This window comes from Mastacembelus armatus, chromosome 8 (assembly GCF_900324485.2).
Source record: "Mastacembelus armatus chromosome 8, fMasArm1.2, whole genome shotgun sequence".
Taxonomy (NCBI): domain Eukaryota; kingdom Metazoa; phylum Chordata; class Actinopteri; order Synbranchiformes; family Mastacembelidae; genus Mastacembelus; species Mastacembelus armatus.
In genome coordinates this window covers 18,260,303-18,273,308 of record NC_046640.1, presented here as the reverse complement: position 1 = coordinate 18,273,308, position 13,006 = coordinate 18,260,303, and the positions used below count along the sequence as shown (strand labels likewise).

Sequence of the window (13,006 nt, the reverse complement as noted above, 5' to 3'; positions counted from 1 at the left end):
GTTTAATCCTATAAATACTTATATATTTACACTTTGACAACTTGACATGTAAAAGTAAAAATGCCCATTTTATTCCACATCAAAGGATTTGTGTAGGGTGATGGTGTTAATACTAATGTCTTTAGAATAAACTTTTATGTATCAAAGACACAGTTGACTCTTAGGCCACATGTTTATAAAGAAGAATATAGTGTCCAGACAGTTAGGAAACAATAACATGTTAAATCTGCAACAAAACACTATATTTTCAATATGATCCAATCCAGTATGAAGCCAATAAAGAAAATCCACTAAACACAACAATTATATAACTTTTTTAAAAGTCCAGCATAAAATATTCTGGGGTTCAAATAGATTTGAATGACTGTTATGAACCACTCTCATCCTTATTGTACCAGGACAACAAAAGAGCATAACCCACTAAAAAAGCAAAATGATCTGTTTAATGCAGTCAGTCACCTTCTATCAGGGAGGAGTCAATGCAAAACTCAGATGTCTTCCACCTCTACTTATCTGACTGCAGAGAGGACGACAGAGAACAGTGGACACACAGTTTAACATGATGGACTATAGGACAGGACTGCTGCTTTTAACCATCTGCTGGGCAGGTGAGAAAATATCTGCAAAGCTGGAAATCAATCTGTTTTCAGGAAGGTGCAAACTTACATCAACTGACTATTTTCTGGTTTGTCTTGACAGGTGTTGATGGTCAGACTCTGACACAATCTGAACCAGTGGTTAAAAGGCCTGGAGAATCCCACACATTGACCTGTACAGGCTCGGGATTCTCACTCAGCAGCTACGATATGAGCTGGGTCAGACAGGCTTCTGGAAAAGGACTGGAGTGGGTTGCTTACATTAGCAGTGGTAGTAGCAGCATCTACTACTCTCAGTCAGTCCAAGGCCGGTTTACCATCTCCAGAGACAACAACAGACAGCAGCTGTATCTGCAGATGAACAGTCTGAAAACTGAAGATTCTGCTGTTTATTATTGTGCTCGACAGTCACAGTGACTGGAGTTGGTTCAGCAGCTGTACAAAAACCTGTCAGTCATTTTGGATTGATGGACCAAAATCAGCTCACAGCTTCAAAGTATTTTGTTTTGGATTAGGAACAAAATGTCAAGTATTAATTTAGGAGCAATACACAGAATCAGTGGATCAAGGTGTGGACTGACGAACATTCACCAATCACCAACATAGATTTAACTAAAACACTGGTCCTGATAGAAAAAGAAGAATGAAACTAATATTTAAGCTTTTTCTTTCCCTCTCTTTCTACTAGTCTCAGATTCTACACACACATGCACATGAACCATACTAATTTTCTTTGTCAGTTACAATTTGAAGATAAAATTTAACACAAACAGGTTGGACCATTGCTCTAAAAGGGGGAAGAAGAAAAAAAAAAATCAGACAGACATACCCAGGCTGAGTGAGTTCAGACTATTTAACAGACAGAAAAAATACAGTCCCTCTTTTGAAACGTGTATAAGAGCAGAGGTGGTTTTATTGGGTTTATCGGATATTAACAGTTACTGATGATGTATTTGTCTTTAACTGATCCATGTAAATGTTGATCTTCATATACTAAATGCTCTTTTCCTCTTGATTGATTGTGATTCTGATCAACACATTACAAATGATCATTGTAAAATTACATTAATTATATTAATATTTATCACCATTAATTATATTACAAGGTAATTATGTAATTACATTACATATAATTCTGATTCCAGTAGAAACACTTATGCAAACAGTGTGAGAGGACGTGTAGAAATCAGCAGAGATGATGGCAGCAACATGGTGTATCTGAGACTGTCTAATCTAAAACCAGAGGACTCTGCTGTGTATTATTGTGCCAAAGACACACACTGACTCAGAAATACTGTAAATATATGAATTTGAATAATATTCACTAAAGACATTATGCCAATATCCATAAACACACACAGACACAAGCATACCAAGGTATGGAGATTATTCAAACAACAGTTTTGGTTTGACACTCCCATTTTTTTAGTGTCATCAGTCACCAGATGATTTAACTGTGATAGTTAGTGTGTTTATTATTAACTCTGAAAGACAAGTGTTAAAGTATAAATATACTGTTTTTGAACATTTCTACATGACATATCCAACATGTGGAAAGCCCATCAGCTCAGCTAATCAAATAAACATTATTCATTTGAAAAATCTGAAAATCGGTACCACCACCAAAAAGATCTCTGTGTCCTCTGAGCTTCAAACCCTGACAGAGTCTTAATCAGTGGTTAAAACACCTAAAAAAGTCCTATATTCTGATATGCACATATTCAGCACTCAGTGGCCACAACTGGAACATGTGGATCAAACTGTACACTGTTCTGCAGTGGGCTGCTACCATCAGCAGTGATAGTATCACCACTTCCTACTCTCGGTCAGTCCAAGAACAGTCTGCTGGCTCCAGTGACAGCCGTAGGCAGCAGCGTTATCTGCAGATTAACATTCCGACAACTGAAAATTCTGCTGTTTATTATTTTGTTCAAGAGCCACTGTAATGCATAGAAACACTGTAAAATGTCAACCCAAATTAAAAATATGCTTTCTGCAAATCACATTCAAATAAACTAGATTTATGTCATCAGCAAAGAAATATCTCTATTATTCTAATAAATATTCATGATAAAAACGAAAGCTAAGACTACATTTGACACATTAGTCCAACCTCCCTCTACAACTGTCAGTGTCCTTCTCTATGCAAACTGGATTTCCTCAGAGACCCACATATATCTTGCTGTCTGCTGCAGAGGAAGAGAAGTTCCCATCACCAACACCAACCATGTTCCCTGTAGCTCTGCTGCTGCTGCTGGATCCTGTGAGTCTCACTGAGGCAGACAGTATGATCACAGCTCACTGACTCTTCACTGCTATTACACTGATTCAATATTTAATATGTTTTATTTTTATGTTTTTAACAGGTGTGAAATGTGAACAGCTGACACAGCCAGCCTCTGTGACTGTGCAGCCAGGTCAACATCTGACCATCACCTGTCAGGTCTCTTATTCTGTGAGCAGCTACTACACAGCTTGGATCAGACAGCCTGCAGGGAAAGGACTGGAGTGGATTGGCAGGAAATATACTGGTAGTTCAGACTACAAAGATTCACTAAAGAACAAGTTCAGTATTGACTTAGACTCTTCCAGCAACACAGCGACTCTGAACGGACAGAACATGCAGCCTGAAGACACTGCTGTGTATTACTGTGCAAGAGACCCACAATAACACAAACCATCATTAGACCTGAACAAAAACCCCTCAGTGCCAGAAAACCTGTAATATGAAGCCACCAGAGGAGGAGCCCTCAGACCACTAATGATTTTATCATAGTTCAGTAAATCATAAAGAAATTACCATCTTTAGCTCTCTTTAGTCAGCTTCACTGATATGATAGAAACTGAAACTTCATGACTCAAACCAACTGCATTGTCTCTTCCAATGAGTTAAAGAGCAAAACTTTAATTTATATTATTCTATTAACAGTTTTTTCAGTGAAGATTTTCTGTCAGGGAAATAAAAATAGATCTCTTTGCTTTTATTTCAGTGAAATTCCTCCAATCACGTCTCAGGTCTGTGATGTGCTTTTGTCACCAGATAAGAGTCGACCTTTGGCAACTACACAAATTCAATTCAAATTCATATATTTTTTAAATTTATCAAACAAGGTCTATGATGACCAGTCTGGTTCACTCCTTCCTGAGAGGAGGAGTCAATGCAAAACTCAGATGTCTTCCACCTCTACTTATCTGACTGCAGAGAGGACGACAGAACAGTGGACACACAGTTTAACATGATGGACTATAGGACAGGACTGCTGCTTTTAACCATCTGCTGGGCAGGTGAGAAAATATCTGCAAAGCTTGAAATCAATCTGTTTTCAAGAAGGTGCAAACTTACATCAACTGACTATTTTCTGGTTTGTCTTGACAGGTGTTGATGGTCAGACTCTGACAGAATCTGAACCAGTGGTTAAAAGGCCTGGAGAATCCCACACATTGACCTGTACAGCCTCTGGATTCACATTCAGCAGCTATTACATGGCCTGGGTCAGACAGGCTCCTGGAAAAGGACTGGAGTGGGTTGCATATATAGGCACAGCTAGTAGTCCCATCCATTACTCCCAGTCAGTCCAGAGTAGATTCACCATCTCCAGAGATGACTCCAGCAGTAAACTTTATCTAAAGGTGAACAGTCTGAAGACGGAGGACACAGCAGTTTATTACTGTGCCAGACAACCACAATAACACAAACCATCAGTAGACCTGAACAAAAACCCCTCAGTGCCTGAAAACCTGTAACATGAAGCCACCAGAGGAGGAGCCCTCAGACCACTAATGATTTCAGACCAGTTTACTTTTGGAGTAAACAGGGAACAGTTGGTTGATTTTACATGTTCTTTAATTTATCAATCTCATTTAAATTACTCAGACAGTAAACTCACTGAACATTAGTAAACAGTAAATTAGACTGACTTTAAAAACTTAGAGCCTAACAAGAAGTTCATCTTCAGAAAGTTTTCTTTCCATTTCATTTGTCACCAGTTTAGGAGCCTTCAGACCACTGATCTGACATATGACATTAAGACCACACATACACAAACTTGCTGTAAAAACAATCAAAGTTGACATTTTTGAAAATCTTCAACTGGCTCATGATTTTAAAATGACATAAATGCACATATCCATCATATTAAAGGTCTTCACATTGTAAACAAACATGTAACATTCATTCATTCATTTATTTTGTATACCCACTTATTCCTGAACCAGGTTCACAGGGATCTGCTGGAGCCTATCCCAGTTCTCTTTGGGTGAAAGGCAGGGGTACACCCTGGACAGGTCACCAGTCCATCACAGGGCCACATATAGAGACAAACAAACTCACACACTCACACTCACTCCTACGGGCAATTTAGAGTCACCAATCAACCTGACATACATGTTTTTGGACTGTGGGAGGAAACCAGAGTATCTGGAGAAAACCCACACAAGCACAAGGAGAACATTCAAACTCCACACAGAAAGTCCGGGTTGCGAACCCACAACCTTCTTACTGTGAGGCAACATGTAACATTTAACCAAGAAAATGTCTTTAGTATAAATAAGTGTTGATATGTTTCCTGTGAACATTTCAGATTAGTGCTGGTCACAATATCAGGACACTGCTTTTATCTGTGATGTGTTAATTCACATTAGGATCCTGATTGTTGTTTGGCATCTTTTAGCAGAACTTACTAACATTTTAACTGTGGTGACTTTGCTTTTCTATATGTGAATACATTTATTTACTTTACAGATGTAACATACAAATAACAACAGATCATCTATTTTCTGTCAAATGCAACCACAGGGGGGCACAATCCAGTGTCTTCATGTGCCAGTCCCAAGTCCAGGTAAATGCAGAGGGTTGTGTCAGGAAGGGCATCTGACGTAAAATTTCAGCCAAATCAAACATGCGAATCACAAATACAACTTCCATACCGGATCGGTCGCGACCCGGATTAGCAACGACAGCCACTGGTGCTGTTAACCTACAGGGTGCCAGTGGAAATTGGACTACTGTTGGTTGAAGAAGGAGAGGAGGAAGGCGTGTTTGTAGGCAAAGAGAGAAGAGAAAGGGCAGTAGTGAAGGAGTAGGGACTTTGAATGTAGGAACTTTGTCAGGGAAAACTAGAGAGTTGGTTGATATGATGGAGAGAAGAAAGGTGGATATCTTGTGTATTCAGGAGACCAGGTGGAAAGGTAGCAAGGCCTATAGATTAGGAGCAGGGTTCAAGCTATTTTATCATGGTGTGGATGGAAAGTGGAATGGAGTAGGAGTTATCCTGAAGGAGGATTTTGCTAGGTTGATGAGGAAGTGATGGGTAAGTTTGGTATGCAGGACAGGAATGCAGAAGGACAGATGGTGGTAGACTTCGCAAAAAGGGTGGAAATGGCTGTAGTGAACACACTTTTCCAGAAAAGGGAGGAGCATATGGTGACATATAAGAGTGGAGGCAGGAGCACACAAGCTGATTACATCTTGTGCAGACGTTCCCACCTGAAAGAGATTAGTGACTGCAAAGTAGTGGTTGGGGAGAGTGTAGCCAGACAGCATAGGATGGTGGTGTGTAGGATGACTCTGGTGGTGAGGAAGATGAAGAGGACAAGGGGAGAGCAGAGGACCAAGTGGTGGAAGTTGAAAAAGGAAGAGTGTTGTGTGGCTTTCAGGGAGGAGCTGAAACAGGCTCTGGAAGGTCAGGAGGTTCTTCCAGATGACTGGACAGCTACAGTTAAAGTGATCAGGGAGACAGGTAGGAGGGTACTTGGTGTGTTATCTGGAAAGAGGAAAGAAAATAAGGAGGCTTCGTGGTGGAATGAGAAAGTTCAGGAGTGTGTTAAGAGGAAAAGGTTAGCTAAGAAGAAGTGGGACACTGAGAGGACAGAAGAGAACAGACAGGAGTACAGAGAGATGCAGCGCAAAGTGAAGGTAGAGGTGGCAAAGGCCAAACAAAGGGCGTATGAGGATTTGTATGATAGGTTGGACACATAGGTTGGTACATGTTGGTGAGGCAGAGACAGAGATGGGAAGGATGTGCAGCAGGTTAGGGTGATTAAGGACAGGGATGTAAATGTGTTGACAGGTGCCACAAGTGTGATGGAAAGATGGAAGGAATACTTTGAAGAGTTGATGAATGAGGAAAATGTTAGAGAGCACAGAGTAGAAGAGGTGACTGTTGTGGAGCAAGAGGTAGCAAAGATCAGTAAGGATGAAGTGAGGACGGCGTTGAACAGGATGAAGTGTGGAAAGGCAGTTGGTCCTGATGACATACCCGTGGTGTTATGGAAGTGTTTAGGAGCGGTGGCAGTAGAGTTTTTGATTGGACTACTTAACAAGATCTTGGAGAGTGAGAGGATGCCTGGGGAATGGAGGAGAAGTGTACTGGTGCCCATATTTAAGAACAACATGCAGAGTTGTGGAAACTACAGAGGAATAAAGCTGATGAGTCACACAATGAAGTTATGGGAAAGAGTAGTCGAGGCTAGGCTGAGGTCAGAAGTGAGCATTTGTGAGCAGCAGTATGGTTTCATGCCAAGAAAGAGAACCACATATGCAATATTTGCTTTGAGAATGCTGGTGGAGAAGTACAGAGAAGGCCAGAAGGAGCTGCATTGTGTCTTTGTAGATTTAGAAAAAGTGTATGACGGTGCTGAGAGAGGAGCTATGGTTTTGTATGAGGAAATCTGGAGTGGCAGAGAAGTATGTTCGAGTGGTGCAGGACATGTATGAGAGCTATAAGACAATGGTGAGGTGCGCTGTAGGGGTGACAGAAGAGTTCAAGGTGGAGGTGGGACTGCACCAAGGATTGGCTTTGAGCCCCATCTTGTTTGCTGTGGTGATGGACAGGCTGACAGATGAAGTTAGACAGGAATGTAGCAAGCAGGTTGGAACGGGTGGAGGAAAATGTCAGGTGTGATATGTGACAAAAGAGTGTCAGCAAGAATGAAAGGAAAGGTGGACAAGACAGTGGTGAGACCAGCAATGTTGTCTGGTTTACAGACAGTGGCACTGAGAAAAAGACAGGAGGCAGAGCTGGAGGTAGCAGAGCTGAAGATGTTGAGGTTCTCTCTGGGAGTGACGAGGATGGATAGGATCAGGAATGAGGACATCAGAGGGACAGCTCATGTTAGATGTTTTGGAGAAAAATCATGTGAAGCCAGATTGAGATGGTTTGGACATGTTCAGAGGAGGGACAGTGAATACATTGGTAAAAGGATGCTGAGGTTAGAGCTGCCAGGAAGGAGGCCTAGAGGAAGACCAAAGAGGAGGTTCTTGGATGTAGTGAAGGAGGACATGAGGATAGTTGGTGTGGGTGAGGAGGATACAGAGGATAGGGTTAAATGGAGGCAGATGATTCGCTGTGGCGACCCCTGAAGGGAGCAGCCGAAAGGAGAAGAAGAAGATCTGTTTGCTGTTAAAGGTAAAATTTGTATCAGGGCAGTAAGAACAAAACTTTACATATTTAACTTTGAGTTCTGTAAAGTTTTTGTTTGTAGCTAAAACTGTTTCTTATTCTGATCATAACACACAATATTAGAAAAAAAATCTGATTTTACCACACAGAAATCATTTTTTGAAGCCTATTCAAAACTTTTTTAATTCAGATTGAATGAAAACTTATTTGACTCAAACCACAACTCTCACTATATATTGACTGAAACAAGAAATGTCTATGATGACCAGTCTGATTCACTCCTTCCTGAGAGGAGGAGTCAATGCAAAACTCAGATGTCTTCCACCTCTACTTATCTGACTGCAGAGAGGACGACAGAGAACAGTGGACACACAGTTTAACATGATGGACTATAGGACAGGACTGCTGCTTTTAACCATCTGCTGGGCAGGTGAGAAAATATCTGCAAAGCTTGAAATCAATCTGTTTTCAAGAAGGTGCAAACTTACATCAACTGACTATTTTCTGGTTTGTCTTGACAGGTGTTGATGGTCAGTCTCTGACAGAATCTGGACCAGTGGTTAAAAGGCCTGGAGAATCCCACACATTGACCTGTACAGCCTCTGGATTCACATTCAGCGACTATTATATGCCATGGGTCAGACAGGCTCCTGGAAAAGGACTGGAGTGGGTTGCCACTATCCAGGTTACTAGCACTTAATACTCTCAGTCAGTCCAAGGCCGGTTTACCATCTCCAGAGACGACAACAGACAGCAGCTGTATCTGCAGATGAACAGTCTGAAAACTGAAGATTCTGCTGTTTATTATTGTGCTCGAGAGTCACAGTGACTGGAGTTGGTTCAGCAGCTGTACAAAAACCTTTTTAAAATGAAACGCAAGAAATTAATTAATCAAAAACAATAATGATTAAAAAATATAAATAATATATTTTCCTTACAAAACAGCCAAGGACACCATAATGGGCTGATGATGTTATTGTCCAGGTTGGAAATAGTGAAATGTTAAAGGTGTGAGATGAATTCTGGCCACTTGATCGTGCAGTTAATGGCCTATAAAATACATAAAAATGTTTATTATTATGTTTATTATTGTGCTCGACAGTCACAGTGACTGGAGTTGGTTCAGCAGCTGTACAAAAACCTTTTTAAAATGAAACGCAAGAAATTAATTAATCAAAAACAATAATGATTAAAAAATATAAATAATACATTTTCCTTACAAAACAGCCAAGGACACCATAATGGGCTGATGATGTTATTGTCCAGGTTAGAAATAGTGAAATGTTAAAGGTGTGAGATGAATTCTGGCCACTTGATCGTGCAGTTAATGGCCTATAAAATACATAAAAATGTTTATTATTATGTTTATTATTGTGCTCGACAGTCACAGCGACTGGAGTTGGTTCAGCAGCTGTACAAAAACCTACAGTAGCCTACTCAGTAGCCTGATGTGTTCTAGTAATTATGATAATATATTATTTTATTTTTTTCTTGTCGCAGATCAAAGATGGTGCTTAAAAACACAAAGACACCTATAATGTAGTTTTACAATAATTACTTCAGTGTATTAAGGCTAAGACAAGAATGTACTTGTTTTATACCAGTGTTACCAAAAGCTCCTGTGCATTTTCGTTCTTGTGAGACTTTGATCAAAGATGAATGAAACGACTAATCCAGCTGTTATGAAGACTTCAGGGAGCCTGCTGTCTCTTCTCATTACTGACCTACATTAAATATATAATAAATATAGAATAAATAGCTAAATGAGTAAATCACACACTACAGTTTCATGTATATCTTTCAGAGAAGACAACTGCAATGAATTGAAACAATGTGGAGTAACAAGACAATAAAGTAATTTATATCTGAATGAACATTAACTCTCTATGGGCTGAAAAACACGTTTCTTCCTCTAGATTCTTTAATCTTCACTTTAATCTTCACTAAGCTAAATATTTACATACTTTATCCAAACAAATATTTTAAACTGTTCATATGATCCTGTCTAAACAAATAAGTAATAAATTAAGAATAAGTAAGTTCCTAAAGAAATTTTAAAAAAAAAATGCAGCAATTGGAAAATTCAGTGCTGATGAATTTAAACCTGTTTCCATTGCTGTTCACCATCATTGTTACTCTAGTGTTGATTTTAATATGCCTTCAACAATCCAGGAGTCATGTTAATATTAATATTGAAGTAGTAATGATATTTATTGTTTTTAATCACAGTAGGATGTATTTAAGTTTTTAAAAAGTAATAACAGTAACTTAGGAATAAATAGTTTTCAGGAACAGTTGAAGTAAATGCTGGGACCTTTTCAACATGTTACAGTTTAATGTGCAATGAAATGAAACATTCATATCTAAGGCAGAGCTGATTTCCAGCCATGTTTTCACTGAACAATGAACCAACTATTATTAGATCTGATCACACCAACACTGTAGCTCTTATGAGTCTGATTCTATGCAAACTCAGTGACCTTCCTCATACCTATAAAAACCTCCAGTCAGACTGTCAGAGTAGTTCACACATCACTTTCATTAGAAAACATGTTTCCTGTTGCTCTGCTGCTGCTGTTGGCAGCTGGATCATGTGAGTCTCTAGATTTGACTTAGAAAATTGTTCATTTTTACAGTGTCACTTGATAATTTGTCATAATATATTTATTATTTTTACCAGGTGTGAAATGTGAACAGCTGACACAGCCAGCCTCTGTGACTGTGCAGCCAGGTCAACGTCTGACCATCACCTGTCAGGTCTCTTATTCTGTGAGCAGCTACTACACAGCTTGGATCAGACAGCCTGCAGGGAAAGGACTGGAGTGGATTGGAAGCAAATATACTGGTGCTTCATACTACAAAGATTCACTAAAGAACAAGTTCAGTATTGATTTAGACTCTTCCAGCAAGACAGTGACTCTGAACGGACAGAAGATGCAGCCTGAAGACACTGCTGTGTATTACTGTGCCAGAGACTCACAATAACACAAACCATCAGTAGACCTGAACAAAAACCCCTCAGTGCCTGAAAACCTGTAACATAAAGCCACCAGAGGAGGAGCCCTCAGACCACTAATGATTTCAGACCAGTTCACTGAGAAAGAGAAAAGTGGTTTTTAAACATACAGTGCATTCAATTCATATTCAGACCCACTTCACTTTTTTCAATTTTGTTATGTTGCAGCCTGATTCTACAATTATTTATTTTCCTCATTAACCTCAAACACTCAATATCTCATAATTACAAGTGAAAACAGAATTTTAGAAATGTGCTGATATGTATTGTCAGATGTGACGGGTGTGTGCCTTTCCAAATCATGTCCAATCAATTTAATTTACCACAGATGGACTCCAATCAAGGTGAAGAAATGGGAGGAGCCTGAGCTCATGTTTAATGTGTTGTTGCAAAGGCTAAATGGGATATTTTAGTTTTTTATTAAAAATGAATTTACAGACATTTCTAAACTTCTTTTTTAATGTTGTCATTATGTGATACTGAGTGCAGAATAATGAGAAAATAAATTAAATGAAGCGACTGCAGCATCAGGCTGCAACATAATAAAATTGAACAGAGTGAAGGGGGTCTAGATACTTTCTGAATGCACTGTATTTGTCAGTGAAAAAGTCTAATATTGTGATAATATATTCTCCTGAGAGGAGGAGTCAATGCAAAACTCAGATGTCTTCCACCTCTACTTATCTGACTGCAGGGAGGACGACAGAGAACAGTGGACACACAGTTTAACATGATGGACTATAGGACAGGACTGCTGCTTTTAACCATCTGCTGGGCAGGTGAGAAAATATCTGCAAAGGTTGAAATCAATCTGTTTTCAAGAAGGTGCAAACTTACATCAACTGATTATTTTCTGGTTTGTCTTGACAGGTGTTGATGGTCAGACTCTGACACAATCTGGACCAGTGGTTAAAAGGCCTGGAGAATCCCACAAATTGACCTGTACAGCCTCTGGATTCACATTCAGCGACTATTATATGGCATGGGTCAGACAGGCTCCTGGAAAAGGACTGGAGTGGGTTGCTGAAATTAGCTACGGTGGTGGTGGCAGCAAATACTACTCTCAGTCAGTCCAAGGCCGGTTTACCATCTCCAGAGCCAACACCAGACAGCAGCTGTATCTGCAGATGAACAGTCTGAAAACTGAAGATTCTGCTGTTTATTATTGTGCTCGAGAGTCACAGTGACTGGAGTTGGTTCAGCAGCTGTACAAAAACCTGAGTTCCAAATCCAATCCAAAATTTCTCTCAAACTTTGCGAATAAAACATTTTGTATTTATTGTTAATTTATGTTTTTAAAATGAAATGTAGGAAATTAATGAATTAATTAATCAAAAACAATAACGATTAAAAAATATAAATAATACGTTTTCCTTACAAAACAGCCAAGGACACCACAATGGGCTGATGATGTTATTGTCCAGGTTAGAAATGGTGAAATGTTAAAGGTGTGAGATGAATTCTGGCCACTTGATTGTGCAGTTAATGGCCTATAAAATACATAAAAATGTGGCAGTGAAATAATAAAAATAACGCTGCAGTTTGTTATAATAAAACTAGGACACAGTCAGTGTCAAGCTCTTCTCACCTTTGTCACTATAAAGACTCAATCCCCAGTTAATCACTGAGTTTAACTGACAGACTGAACTAGACATTTGTATTGACATCACACAGAAACATGTAACTGCTGGATCAGTGACTACAGCTTCATCTGTTGCTGCTCATCATCTCACTATGTCAACAAGATTTCTACATCAACATCTGGAATGTTTAAGGAGCTGATGTTTATTCTTGTGTCTGGGACTTTGTATTAAAGCAGAATGAACAAATGATGTTACAGTCAGACAAACTTTCACTTCCTGGGCTCTTGGAGGAAAAATGATGTTTGCTTTTCTCACATTATTCCTCTCTCAGCACCTTACTCAATAACAGTCTTTAAACCACAGAGCAAATGGTATAAAGTGTCTCAAAATATACAACATAACTTGTAACTT

General features: G+C 39.3%; 4 gene segments (V, D, J or C); all 4 read left to right on the top strand.

Annotated features, from left to right (window-relative positions):
- Positions 1-559: 559 nt before the first annotated feature.
- On the top strand, positions 560-1,004 carry LOC113140354 (immunoglobulin heavy variable 3-48-like; the record flags this gene model as incomplete). The annotated part of the segment is given in 2 exon segments: positions 560-608; positions 700-1,004. Coding segments are annotated over 2 exon segments (354 nt in total), but the record flags the coding sequence as incomplete, so codon positions are not given.
- Positions 1,005-2,344: 1,340 nt separating this feature from the next.
- On the top strand, positions 2,345-3,285 carry LOC113140622 (Ig heavy chain V region 5A-like). The segment is given in 3 exon segments: positions 2,345-2,421; positions 2,792-2,859; positions 2,963-3,285. Coding segments are annotated over 3 exon segments (450 nt in total).
- A 7,146-nt stretch (positions 3,286-10,431) lies between these two features.
- LOC113140370 (Ig heavy chain V region 5A-like) lies at positions 10,432-10,981 on the top strand. The segment is given in 2 exon segments: positions 10,432-10,589; positions 10,677-10,981. Coding segments are annotated over 2 exon segments (348 nt in total).
- Positions 10,982-11,742: 761 nt separating this feature from the next.
- On the top strand, positions 11,743-12,190 carry LOC113140393 (Ig heavy chain V region 914-like; the record flags this gene model as incomplete). The annotated part of the segment is given in 2 exon segments: positions 11,743-11,791; positions 11,883-12,190. Coding segments are annotated over 2 exon segments (357 nt in total), but the record flags the coding sequence as incomplete, so codon positions are not given.
- Positions 12,191-13,006: the final 816 nt, after the last annotated feature.